Source organism: Neomonachus schauinslandi, chromosome 5 (genome assembly GCF_002201575.2).
Source record: "Neomonachus schauinslandi chromosome 5, ASM220157v2, whole genome shotgun sequence".
Taxonomy (NCBI): Eukaryota; Metazoa; Chordata; class Mammalia; order Carnivora; family Phocidae; genus Neomonachus; species Neomonachus schauinslandi.
Window position 1 is genome coordinate 55,064,419 of NC_058407.1, and position 14,736 is coordinate 55,079,154.

Genomic DNA, 14,736 nt, shown 5'->3' on the forward strand with positions numbered 1-14,736 from the left:
TCACAGAACTTTTTACCTTATGCCTTGATAGAATATTGAGTAGCAGTGTTTTCATACAGAGCTTCTTTAGCTTATTTTGCCATATTTGAATTTTAAACAAAAAAAGCTTGTTTTGCTATATGAAGAAAAAATATTTGCTGAAAGAGTAATTAATTAATCACCTACTGAAATACTCTTGAATGTTACTCACACTATTAACAAGTACATATGGAGACTGAAAAACATGGCATTCATGCACACAGGGGAAGCATAACTAAACCCACCAAAGGAACAAGAATTCTGTATTAAAAATGCCCAGAATTGATGAAAAATGCTTAAGAACCTGGCCTAGACATTGTGAAAAACAATGAAAAGAAAATATTTTTTAAAAAATGAGAAAAAAAGGTGAGAAGGTAAGGTAGCTCAGGATTGGGATGGGAGAAATTAATTCAGTCTAAAAAATTCCCATATGCTCTATTAACACCAAAAATTGTTTGCAATATTACTTTTCCTCTTAACACAGGGACCTAAAAGTATGATTCTCAGTACTATAACAATGCTTTCATGAACTGTTCATAAGTGAAATAAAGCGAAGGAAAGGCAGTGTGGGGGAAGACTAACATAAACCAGATTGCAGGATCTTGTAGGAGTTAAAAATTAAATAGTGTACAAACAACTGATAGCAAAGAAGAGAAAATGAGAACTACAAAAAATTATGTGAGCTCAGCAAATTGTTCATGTTTTAATTATCCACAAAGATAATTTCTGATTTTGATTATACAAGCATTATAATTACTGATAATTGAGCCTCTCAGCTTTTAAGTGGAGGGAGACCATGCACATGGATGTGTAAAAATCAAAACCTAAAAAACAAAGTGAGTTGAATAAAGATTCTAATCTCAATTTATATCTGAATAATTTTGATGCTGCTTGGTACTATGAAGTGTTGTGGTAAGAAATCTACTTGGTAAGATGTATCCAGGATCTCGTTGCATTGAAAGAGCATATAGGATATGTAATGGTGCAGTGCTGTCCTGGTAAGCTTTGTTTCTCAAAGTCGTGAGGCCCTTTAGGAAGATTAGAAACATCCAGGATAGTTAGTACCAAGGACGGGAAGATTGATTTTTCTAGATTCCTAAAAATCACATTCATTTATGTATTTATCATGCACAAGGAAGACTCATATTAACAAAACGTCTTCTAGATTATGAGCACCTTCCTTACCCAGGATACCTTAAGCCTCCAGTCACAGGAGTTCCTTCACTTGTGAAGTTGAGAGGTCATGGCCAAGAGTATATACTGTTGATTCCAGGAAGACAGCCATTCCTCCAAATCACAACTAAATAAGACTAGATGCAGCACGTGTGATTTTGTGAAAGATGTAAGACACTAGAAGTACACCATCTAAAATAATGCTAAGGAGAACACTATTCTATGGAAGTCAAAAGTCTTAGAGGGAAAGGACAAAAGCAAGGATACTTGTTCTGTCTATAGACAAATGGACAGAGAGGACAATGGCAGTTACAGATGTTCAAGGAAGGCTGAAAAATGATTTAGAACGTAGGGGTAGTTGCATTAAATGATGAAAATAAATAAATACTGTATAGATGAACCAAATCATTTATATCTTGTAATCTTTTTAAGTTTCTTTGGTAGCTTGGATGATCCTATAAATGGGAATCCCTGTAATTCTGAATATAATGTTTTGTATGAAGTACTTTTTGAGTCATAATAAGTAGCCACCAATATGGGATTACTTATCCATAAAGAAAATAACATTTTTCTTCTAAATCCAACCTTCGGGAAAATATATTATCCCTGAGTCATATAAATATGTCATTATTTTTGTGCAGAAAGTCATATTAAAACAATTATGGCTATTATACAATCATTACCACTATTTGGGGTAATATGCATTGGCTAGAAAAGCAGGCAACTTGAAATTATATATTCGGTTTACAGCAAAGTCTCTAATGAACGCTAAATAAATCAGAATACAAATTGCAGTTAAACCTAATTGGTTTACTGTATAGGGTTTAAATTTTTTGTATCTATATTTTATCTACCTTTGCTTCTATATATTCTATTGAAGGCAGCATGCTAGTGAACACCCCAGGGGCTCTTTCTGCTTTTAGATAAATCTGAGTTTTAGTTCTGGTTCTGTCACTTACTACTTTCACTCGGGTAATCAGCTGAACTTTGTGTGTCTGATTTTGTTTTGTTTCTCTCATCTGTTATGTCAGGTCAATAGCCTCTACTTACAATTTGGTTTGGATATTAAAAGGTATTATGTAGGCAAAATATTAGTTCCTATTAAATGGAGCCTAACGATCATGATTTTTAATTTTGTTTTATTACAAGTGTGCAACGTTACACATATGAGAGGGCTTTTTTTTTAAAAAAGGTACTTTTGGATGGAAAATAATTTTCAATTAACTGATTAAGGATTTCTCCACATTTTATAATATCAATATAAAAACTTACATTTACATCATACATCTTTTTTCAGTATCCTCAATTGTCATGTGCAGCCAGAAAAGGAATAAAAAAAAAAAAATCGAGATTTTTAAAATGCACATTCAAATATGTCAAACTTATTTTACTTATTTTCTAGTGTCCAGGGGTGGGGCATGAGATAAGACAGTTGGAACTTGATATTAAAGAAGTGAAACTCATGTGAATTTACACTGAGAAAACGTCATGTCTTCCAACGTGAAGTACACTAGAGCCTGGCCCAGTGCCTCTTAAATGTGTGTTGACTGGACCCCCCCCCCAAAAAAAAGCATTGGGAAAGAGGGTAGGGATTGGTCAGGACAAGTCTATACCCAATACTGTATTCTTAAATTAATGAAGGCATATTTAAGGTTAAATTGTGAAAAATATGAGCTGCTAGTTATCACAAGCAGAAAAATACTTGAAGTAGCCAGTGATCATGAATTATTTTAGTGCCCTGGTTGATAACCTCCCTTCTTTACCATTCCCCCAGTGGGGGAATGGGACGAAAAGGAATTTTAATGGTGTACTCTGATTTTGCTTCATGACATCACTGATTACTGCACACACAGAGGCCAACTATACCACTTCCTCTAGACTAGGTGAATGTTCTGAGCTGATATTCTCTTCTCGGTCTTTAAAGATTCTCTGAAAGCAACAAATATTCTCACAGGTTCAAGGGAGTGGAGAGTGTGAATGACTAGAAAATTATTTTACCCTGGAACGATTCTCAATCCTGTATGTGAGTCTCTGTCGCTGTTTCAAGTGTGTTCTAAATTAATTTTCAACATTTAATATAGGAATTAATATGTGTGCATATTTGTAACTTTGTGTAGAGCTGTTGCGAGGCATGGCTGTATACATATCATGTGCTTTGAATGTGTAATTTTACTTCCCTTTCTTTTTTGACATTTTAATATACAGTGTTAGAAATAAAAAGTTAATGAACATGACCCCAAACCAACAGAACTGACGAAAACCTCATCAGTAAGTAAATAAACCTCCTTCCATGGAGGAAGGCACTGGAATGCACCCACCAGCTTGTCTCTACCAGCAGGTGACAAAAAGGACTAAAGCCGTGGGCCCAAAACCCCACTATCATTACTTTGCTGTTTATTTCCCCCTGGGATCTGATATGTATATTAATTTAAATATGTATCCTCAGAGAATTGAAGACTTTTTGGAAATGTTTAAGATTGGAGAGCTACTACACAATTTATGATGTTGCATTTCTTATGATGAGTCAGAGTTGAATACAAAAGGACTAAAAATATGAAAGTAGTTCATTCAAGACTCAAGACTGGGCAAAACTAAATTAAAACAGCCATACATTGCCACATTTTGCCTAATTTATTTACCTGTGGTATTGGCACAAGTTGCTTTATTTCATATTTAAAAAATACAAATTCCTCTTCATCTGCTAACAAAATGAATGCTAAATGAAATATGGGACTTCTTATAGCTTCCTAAATATGAGCCACATGCTTAACCAGTGCATAAATTTTACAAATCAAATCCTTAATGTTAACTATTACAAAAGCTTGGGGTCCAGGTGCAATCTTATAGGAAATAAGATAGCATCTGCCTCCACTGCAATTAAAAAAAATGAACAGCAAATTCCTTTTGACATCTTAAGAGTAACATCACTTCAATAATCAAGCACTAAATGTTTTTTATTAATCATACTCTTAATTTAAACTTCAGATTTACTGATGTAAATACTTATTTACTTTAGCCATAAGGCACAAATTCTTTCTTGTTTAAAAGTATTGTATTACTCTAAGTGGTATTTATAGTTCTGAGTGCACAGTAACTATCACATGCCTGAATATTCAAAGCTGATTCAGATTCTCAGATGTTTTAACATTGTTATGAAAATGAGAAACTGCTAAATTAAACTGGCCGGCCATGTTGCAGGCCTCTTGCTATCGTGTGATTAACTATGCCTACCCTTCCCAAGTGTGTATACAGAGTTACGTGCAAGTCTCCAGTTCTAGAAACCTTTTCTAACAGTCTCCAGTCTCCCGGTTATGTTCCCAGGCAGGAGGAAGTCTCACCAGGACGGGGTGGGATTTTGAGGTGCTGCCATTCCCCACAGTGTGAGGAATTTCAGTGGCTGGGTGAAAGGCCTGTTTGGATTTCTGTGTTTTGCTTTTGCATTTTAGGGAGGGGCGAGAAATGACAGAACTGAGAGGGCTCAGTATAAGCACCTCTCCCTCTTAGTCAGCTTTACTCAGATCACTCATAGCAGTAGTCCTCTGATCACTGTTATGTGTTGGGAAAAATTAGAATTTGGCTTATTTGTCAGCCTGTCAACCACGATTCCAGTAAATTCCATCTTGAAGTCTCAGTATGACAGTGAGTCTAGACTGAGTTCTGATTAAAAGAAATCCCTGGTTATTACTTTCTGGATTAGTAACAAAAATCCTTTTAAAATCAATGAACGTAGCTCATTGTGAGGAGTCACTTAGGCTTTTAATTTGGTTTACATATTAAGTAAGATTCTGAAAATTATTTGAGGGTTCTATTCTCTAGCACCAGGTACTAATGACTGTCCTCAAAGAAATCATGTGCATGGATTAATCAAATCTAACAGTGCTCAGAATTAATGGTTTAAAATGGAGGGTTTTTTTTTTTTCAAATTTATTTTATACATGCAAATTTTTTTTTACACAGTTAGTTGCATTTTCAAATTAAGATCATTCTCATTTTCATCCATGTTTTTATCTTTAAAATTCACACTGTAAAGTAGTATGCAGATATAACACATTTCCTCATTCTCCATGGATTTATTTTTAAAGTTAAAAAAAGTGATAATATTCTTTTTGAACTTACTTGTCTTTTGTTCGCTGGATACTCCATGCACGTGTGTACATATAGGTGAGTGTGTGTGTGTGTGTGCATGTGCACACCAGAAGAAAATTAATTTTCCTTCAATTCTATTTAACACTAAAAAATGAAATTTGGACAGGGTATTCTTACAGGATTAAACATACGCTTTCTAACTACTTAAACCAGAGGTTTGGGATTCAGATCTCTATAACCAAGACTGGAAGACTTTAAAATTATTTTAACCATGACAACCAGAATCATGTATGGAAATAAACCCATTGCATGGATTCTTTATAGGCATAATCTCAAAACTGGACTATCCAAACAAGTGTTAAAAAACAAACTTATAAAAATTTGCCATTGAGGAAAATCTCATCTCCGTTCTTCATTATGACTCCTCATTTCAAGTAAAAACTTCCCCAATATTTTGGAAAAAAAAAAAACACTCCTAAGAAAGTCATAAACACTGAAATCAGAGATGTGATTCTTGTTAAATATTAGTTTCTCTTTCTGAGGAATTATTCTCTGTTCTTGTACTTTTGACGCTAACATCATGATGGTTAGATTTGTTCAAGGGCTCAGACTCTCTGGACTCAGGTGTATGCAGTTTCTTCTTCCTTTCTTCTTCCTCCTTTTCCTTTGCAAGCAATCTGTAGTTTATAGCGTTGCCGATCAGCAGCCACACACTCGATAGGAACACAATAGCCCCACAGGCTATATACATGTATTTGTACTGTCCAGTTTGATCCACCAATTTCCCTAAGAGACAGAGAACATCTTTTAAGACAGAATAATAAAACAGCCGTAAAATGATAACATTTTCCAATAAATTCTTCCACAAATATGTACCCATTTCTTAGTTAATATTGAATGAGTTTTTAACAAAAAATATTCTAGATTATGAATTTTATGTATGCATAAAAAAGGCATATATGTATACACAGCATTATATTACCAGTATATTAAATTTATTAAAGATTATTCCCCTCAATAAAAATGTACAACTAAGACAAAATAGGTATATACCTTTTTGTGTGTATATTCATAAATACATGTATGTGTGAGGCATGTTTTTTGTATCTATGTGTATATAAATAGATACATTTATCTATTAACTTTTATACATTGAGAGTGCTTCATCCTTTCCATGCTTCTTTTCAATAAAAAGGAAAAAATTACATTTTTTAGAAAAGACCCAAAGGCTTATTTAAGGTTCTGAAAGGGCATAATATTTACTCAATGTTTTTTCTATGCCTACCACTAGGCTAAACACTTTTTTTTTTAAAGATTTTTAATTTATTTATTTGAGAGAGAGAGCAAGAGAGAAAGCATGAGTAGGAGAAAGGGGCGGAGGGAGAGGAAGAAGCAGACTCCCTGCTGAGTAGGAAACTCAATATGGGGCTCAATCCTAGGACCCTGGGATCCTGACCTGAGCTGAAGGCTGAGGCTTAACCAACTGAGCCACCCAGGCACCCTTAGGCTAAACACTTTTAAATGAGGTAATACCTTATTTAATCCTTACAAAATCACTATGAAGTAATTTGATCATAGTTACATAGCCAGTGAACGGCAGAATCTGGAATCTAATCAAGGTCTATCTGAATTGCAGTTTCTTTTTTTTTTTTTTTAAGATTTTATTTACTTGACGGAGAGAGACACAGCGAGAGAGGGAACACAAGCAGGGGGAACGGGAGAGGGAGAAGCAGGCTTCCCGTGGATCAGGGAGCCTGATGCGGGGCTCGATCCCAGGACTCTGGGACCATGACCTGAGCCGAAGGCAGACGCTTAACGACTGAGCCACCGAGGCGCCCCTGAATCTCAGTTTCTTTTTTTTTATTATTATGTTATGTTAATCACCATACATTACATCATTAGTTTTTGATGTAGTGTTCCATGATTCATTTTTTGCCCAGTGCTCCATGCAGAACGTGCCCTCTTCAATACCCATCACCAGGCTAACCCATCCTCCTACCCCCTCCCCTCTAGACCCTCAGTTTGTTTCTCAGAGTCTATCATCTCTCATGGTTCATCTCCCCCTCTGATTTCCCCCACTTCACTGAATCTCAGATTCTTAACTATTCTTCAAAAGAGCTTCACCATACCTCTTGGTTAAGAGTCATATCATAACTTTTTGGGCTAATCACAACTTTTTAGTTTATCGAAATCTAAATTATTAAGGCCACACTAATCAGGAAGAAAGTATTTATTACATTTGATTATTTAGACATTTAAAAACTAGCCTGATATCATATAACCTGAAGATTTATTGACCCCTTTTTTTTTTTTTTTTAGAGAGAGTGAGTGAGAGTGAGCCCTGGTAGGGGGACAGGGAGAGGGAGAGGAAGAGAGGGAATCTTAAACAGGCTCTATGCCCAGCACGGAGCCCAATGTGGGACTTGATCTCACAACCCTGATATCATGATCTGAGCCAAAACCAAGAGTTGGATGGTCAACCAACTGAGCCAGCCACGTGCTCCGGTTCAATTACTTTTAAAAATATTTCAGTTTATACTTAATTTTGCCTCTTGCTTATACAGGCACCAAATTCTTAACAATGACAGTGTATGCAAATCCATATTATTTATTATATGCATATTTGAGGTGATTCTGATATAGGCCTGTTTCTTTAATCAGAATCTCATTCATCCTGGCTAAAATCTAGTTAGCGGCTCAGTATTAAATTCAGCTACTTGTGAAACTGCCTATTTGAATGAAGTTCTCTGTTTTAATTAGTTAAATGGTGGAATAGGCTTATTTGAGTGTGCCATATACACACACATAACAAAAATGCACAATTTAAATTTCTATTCTAGCTTTAGTCAAATATTTTTATTCATACAATGATTGTTACACCTCTAAATACATACACATTAGGTCTGTGGCCCCATCAGAGTTGATACCACTTTGGGCTGCCATATAAACATACTTTCTAAATGTCTGGGGAATTTTTTAGCATCATCAAGAAGCCAGGTATGATTTCCAGAACTAAAGCTTCAGCTCTTGTGAGTGCAGCAGTGAAAACGTGAGCTGAAAAAAATAAAACTAGAAATGGTACTGTATCTTCCACTGCTCTGCTAACAAGAGTAGCAGCCCCAGCAAGAGTGTGAGAAGTAACCACAATGGTACTCATTTACCGAGTGCCTGCCATGTGCCGGACACCATTCTATCAGTGATCAGATGCTACAGAGAAGAAGCCAGTCCAAAAGTCAAGGAGGATCAGGGAGAGCAGGAGACAGAAACAGGATGAAAAAAAAATGGACTTATTATAGCTACAGCCTGAGAGCTTCAACAAGGAGCCCCAAATTGATTCCTGCCATTGCCCCTACTCGTGCAATGGTTTGGCAATATTAACACAAGAAGCACTCAAGAGCACTGAAACCGATATAAATGTTATTAATACAGGTTCTCAGCACAGGTAGGAATAGTCAAATCAGATTCCTTCCTTTTCATCCTTAGAGCCCGCCCACTATGTCTGTTGACCTGACTTAATTTTTTTTTTAATCCCACCATCGCTGGTGAAATACAATTTTCTCTGTTGATACTAAAAATTTTGCTGCTAATGAATAGGCTTCTAAAACACATTTGGTAAAACCCATTCTGTAGGAAAAGATAGGTCAGTTGTAGTTGTCTTATGCAACAAAATCAATTAGCTGATAAATAAGACTGACTGGCTTTCGTTCTTCTTGAAAACTGTTTTGGTGCCATAGTATATCCAATATTAAAAGATATACCACCCAAAACATCTGTGCTAGATACAAAAGGACAGCCCTGGTAGATAGAAAAATTCAATAACTATGCCATTCCTGACCAAGTGAAAAAGCAAGGCAAAACGTCAATGATACCTAAAGATCAACAAATTAAATACAAATTTTCCCAACTCAAACTGATTTCTTGATGTATGGAATTGTTGAATCACCATATTGTACACCTAAAATGAATGTAACACTCTGTTAACTATACTGCAATTTTAATAAGTGATACCTTGATGTCATATAGGGAAACAGTTTAAAAACTGGAGAAATTTACATTTAGCCTGGCAGTTACTGTAACCACTAGGGGTCAGGCCAAGAGCCTAAGTGAATACCTAAGTTTAGTATTAACCAAAACAATGTCCTCGAAAAGACTGGCCCACAGAACGTTTTTAATATTTATAACATTAAAGTCTAAGACTGAACAAAGTCTTAACTTGAAAAATGCACTTACACATGTGTCGTGGTCTCCTTACTGTGTAATTTAGCACAGCTATTTTCATAGGCATCATTGAAAATATTTCAGATCTTAAAATCTATAGGTAATCATTACAATTTATAAATGTGGAATATATCTGTTCAAAATGAGTTTCTTTTTCTTACTGCATTTCATATACATATATATATATATGGGTATATATGTACATATATGGGTATAAATATATACATATATTTCTGTCAGCAATATTATAAAAGTATGCTATCCTTAGGAATGCAACATATTAATATAACCAATGTACTCCCAATAAAAAAATAGATCCTGACCTTTGTATCATTATTTTAAACTTTTGACTCATTTTAATATAAGCAGAAGAGAAATTTGTTCAATGATAAAATGAAGAAAAAGTGGAATTTTATTATTATGACACATTTTTTAGAAGCGTAAAACAATGGATATGGGTAAAAACCTGAAAATTATGTTACTAATTATCAGTCTAACTTAATTTCTTAAGTTCATAGGTCCTGACTCTGAAGGAAATTTAGGTCTAAAATCAACTATTTATGAAATTTAAAAATACATACATAATAAAACCTAAAATTAACACACCCACAGTCTTTCAGGCTATTAGTATTTATTATTACAAGCCACAACATACACTACAAAGAATGTTCTGGCTAGTCGATATTCATTTTATGCTTTTTGCTTTTCTGGATGAGAATTATTCTTACCAGCAAGAGGAGGACCAAGAAGAACGGGGCAACACTCCACCACTGTGACAAGTCCTACAGCGCTGGAAAACCTTTGAGGGCCAACCAGGTCCATGAGAGTTTCAAAGAGGACACTGCTAACACTCCCAAATCCAAGACCAAAAAATATAGCATATAACACCAGGCTTGTGTAGTCCTCTGCCAATGGGCACAAGAGATGGCACACTCCATTGAACATGACTGCAAAACTGAAGAAGTACTGGATTCGGGGGCGGATAAGTTTGGAGTTTGCAATGAGTCCTCCAGCAGGTCTAGCAAACATATCAACAAAAGCCATAATAGACAGCAAGAAAGCTGCAGAATACTCATCAATTCCTTTGTCCTTAGCATATGGAGCCAAGAATATAATGGGGGCAAAAAACCCTAGAAACATAATGACATTTCCAGATAAGTATATCAGAAATCCCCTATGCTTAAAAAGGGAGAAATCTAAATACATATTGACTTTCTCCCATGCTGATTTCTTCTTATGGCTTTTCTTCACACCTGAATCATCCATTCTTATGCCAATCTTATTTTTAGACTTATTGGTAACTTGTTTGGGTTCAACGGGTCTCATGAGAGACCCAGCCACACAGGCATTCAACAGGATACCTCCCAAAATCAAGAAGCTTCCTTTCCAGCCGAAAGTATTAAAAAGGTACTGATTGAAAGGAGCCAATGTACTTAAGAAAACAGGACTTCCTGCCATGGCAAGGCCATTAGCCATGGGTCGTTTCTTATAGAAGTATTTGCCAATGATCGTTAGGGCTGGTTGCAGGTTGAAGGCTAGACCTAAACCTAAAAAGAACAGAACAAAGGGAACAAAAACACAAACACATTATGTCACTCACAAAAGGAATTACTCCTTAAAATGTACATTCAAGTGGGGAAGGCAGAACTAAAAGTGCAAAAGCAGGTAATAATTTTTGACAATTTTAAATATCATGGAATTGTGCATAAACAAAGAGGTTCTCACAACTGGACACTTGATATGTATGACAGCTTCATATTCCTTTCATGTGAAAGCAGAAAAATGAAATCAAGAACATCTACTGATGTTTCTATAATCACAGAATAGGTTGAAATTAAGATGAAATTATTAGTTCTTAGTTATAATCACTTAATACCACAGATAAATTAATCCTCTCTATTTACATAAACCTATTTACATGCATTATATTTATATACGCATATATAGAGTAGGTTCCTCCTTTGTGCGCAAGAGTGCATTTAAATGGGAACACTGTTTTTAAGAGTGGAACAGAGTGAACAGATTAAAAAGGTTGCTGTTTATGAAAACCTTAGGTCTCTCCAGAGATACTTCTTTCAGAACTGAGCAAAAAATAAACAAGAGTGATAACTTAATGCCATTAATGTCAGCTCTACATCTCTCACATTCCACAGTTCATGACTATAGATGCACATGTGTGTTGACTAAAAAATAAAATTTTTGCTTTAAACATTTTATTTCAGAGATTAAAACTCATTCTTTATATGATTCAAAGGTTCCTACTATTCCTACTGATTCCAAGGGAATCCCTTGGCAGTGCTGAGTATCACTTTTGAGAGATGAATTATTTCTTACAGCTTGCCAAAGTATTACTTAGCAATAGTGATGATTAAGTTTGCTTATAAAGCACATAAAATTGATTTAGATAAGGTACCTCTCTTTCCCCTTTAACCTAGGCATTATTCTGTATTAGTTTAGGGGTTATAGAAGTAAGAATTCTGCATTTACCAATTTATGTAAATTGAGACAGTATTGCAAAGTGGTTAAGTATTTAGACTCAGGGACAACTCAGTTCTCAGTACAATACTTCCTGCAAACCTTTGATACAAATATTTTCTATGAGTAGGAGGGTCCCTAAAAGCTGACACAAAGGAACCGAGAATGTGCTTTGGAGAGTAACAGGGTAGTATGCTCTCTGATACTATCACAGCCCACACCTGTGAGACATGCAGAATAAGTGTAATTTATAAATAAGAAAACTGTCAGCCTATGGTCAGTGGCTTGTAAATGGAAGAATCCAAATTAAAACCCAGGAATTTTGTTTTGAAGTTCAAATTTCTTTACCTAATGCCACCCTCCCCTAACCCCTGGCCCCATTCGGTCACCTAGAATTTTGCCTTCGGGTGTTAATCCAATTTCTCCTTAGGAGACAGTGGCCATCTATTTCTTATTCTGGCAGGGTAAAATGAACATGAGATTTGAAATCCAAAGATCTGAATTTGCCTCAACTATTTACCTATGTACAGTGTTGGACATAACACTTAGACTTCCTGAGTTCTAATCCCCTCAACAACAACAAAAGAGGGTTCTGCCAAAGTCAAGTAAGTTCTAGAACTGTAAAATGTTACATAATGACATATGATGATAATTATATGCTAGTATTTATTTAAAAGTAACAAAATTCTGGGTACTCTGTGAAGTACTATGTATTCATTTTTTACATGAATCATTCCAGTGACTCCCAAAGTAAAGAGCTTATCATTTTCCCCATTTTAAAGACAAAGAACTGAGATATAAGGAGGCTAATGTGCTAAATGAGGTTTAAAAATTAGACTGTCTACGAAAAAGTACTGGCTGATTATGCCTTAAGATAAATCTCTCATGGCATATTTAGTGGTTGACTCTAGAAGCACCAAAGCCTTCAAGACTCAAGAATTGAAGTTAGAATAACATATAATGCTGTTGAAATTTGTGGTACAGTAATAACAAAATCATCTTTTCCATAATACATCTACTTGTGGGCCCAGCCTGACTTCTATGGTCCAATGGTCCAATATAATATATAGTATTTCTGCACAAAGAAAGGACATTCTCTGCAGTAAGAAAATTCCTAGATAAAAGATTCTCATTCATAATGTCAAAAGGTGTTTTACTACATCAAAAAGGAAGACAGTCATGGAAAGGTTATAAAGAGAAAGATTTTAACATCACTATTACTTTAGGCTTTAATACATCTTATTTTTTTCATCAAATGATACAAAGTTCAAGGTTAGATTGATCTAAAATTACTTTAAAAAGAGAATATATTTACTGTTTTTCTGTGAGCCTAAGGAAACGATTCAGTTTCTTTATATATTAAAATCTAATTTTTCTTAAAATTTTGAGTGTAGATTTGTTTAATGCAGTTTACTGTTGAGATTAATAAAAACGGTGTTTTCCAAATGTACATATTTAGGTAGGTTTGAGTCAACAGACATTATGCATGAGGAACAACTGTAATACAATGACAGTATGACATTTAAAAACATGTATTTAGTGGCATATGAGCCTTACAGAGCCTTTAAACAATTAGAATCTTTTGTAAGGGAAAGAAGGGACGGCAATACAGAGCGCTACCACTAACCAGAACACAGACAAAAGGAATTCTGTTAGAGCTAAATCAATGCATGCAGAAAATATCACTGGCATCATTTTTAACCTATAATGAATGATAAGTCAGATACTCTAAAAAGTAATAAGTAATAAAAATAACTTTTAAAAAAAATGAAGCTTTTTATATGCCGGGAAGTCTGTGTCCATAATACCATCTTAACTAGCTGATGAATAAAGGGTGAAATGGTAAAACTACATCAAAACTGTTTTCTTTTTGACATTGATATCATAGCACCTAATGTATCTGATAACTTGTTTTTTCCATTTCTTGAAATAAGTTTGATTGGCTATTCCAAGCTAGTATTTCAGTGTACTAGATGAAAATACTTTAAGATAGCATCTGATATAAAAAGTAAACTCAAAGAAAACAATACAAATTGTTCTGTTGTTTATGCTTCTTACAGAGCTTTGCAAACAATGGAAGTGTTAAGAGAATAAGCAGAAAACAAAACTTGACTTACCACAAATAAATCCCATCGTGAGGTAAAGCTCTATTACGTTGGTACTAAAAGAGGCTGTGACCATTCCCAAACAGCATAATAAACCTCCTACCATCACCACTGGTCGGCTACCATATTTATTCACCAGAACACTACTTATGGGACCTGAGATAGAGAGGAAATTAAGAAATGTTCAGTTGCTGGGTCATTTACTTATTTTAAGGTTTTATTTATTTATTTGACAGAGAAAGACACAGCGATAGAGGGAACATAAGCAGGCGGAGTGGGAGAGGGAGAAGCGGGCTTCCCGCCAAGCACGGAGCCCGATGCGGGGCTCGATCCCAGGACCCTGGGATCATGACCTGAGTCGAAGGCAGACGCTTAATGACTGAGCCACCCAGGCGCCCCTCATTTACTTATTTTAAACAGTTGTTAATTTTGAAAGCACATTTTAATGACAAAAGAAAAATATTAGTTCACATAGAATATAATGAAGACTTTTCAATACTTCCTAATCACTTTGATTGGTTATCTTTAACCATATATATGACAGCACATAAAATAATAAGTTAGAAGTGTTTAACATATAGTTTATGACCATAACCATTCGACTTTTGATGGAAAGGTTTTCAACAGGACAGAGCTATACTATCCAAATATTTAATAAATG

The 14,736-nt window shown here is 35.1% G+C and overlaps 1 protein-coding gene across 1 annotated transcript in view; it reads right to left on the bottom strand.

Moving 5' to 3' along the window:
• Nucleotides 1–3,603: 3,603 nt before the first annotated feature.
• Nucleotides 3,604–14,736, bottom strand: part of SLC16A7 (solute carrier family 16 member 7) — a 65,859-nt gene continuing 54,726 nt past the window's right edge. The window contains 3 exon segments of the mRNA XM_021687217.2: nt 3,604–6,063; nt 10,224–11,042; nt 14,088–14,231. Coding sequence (XP_021542892.2) covers nt 5,795–6,063; nt 10,224–11,042; nt 14,088–14,231 — 1,232 coding nt within the window. The 3' untranslated portion in view covers nt 3,604–5,794.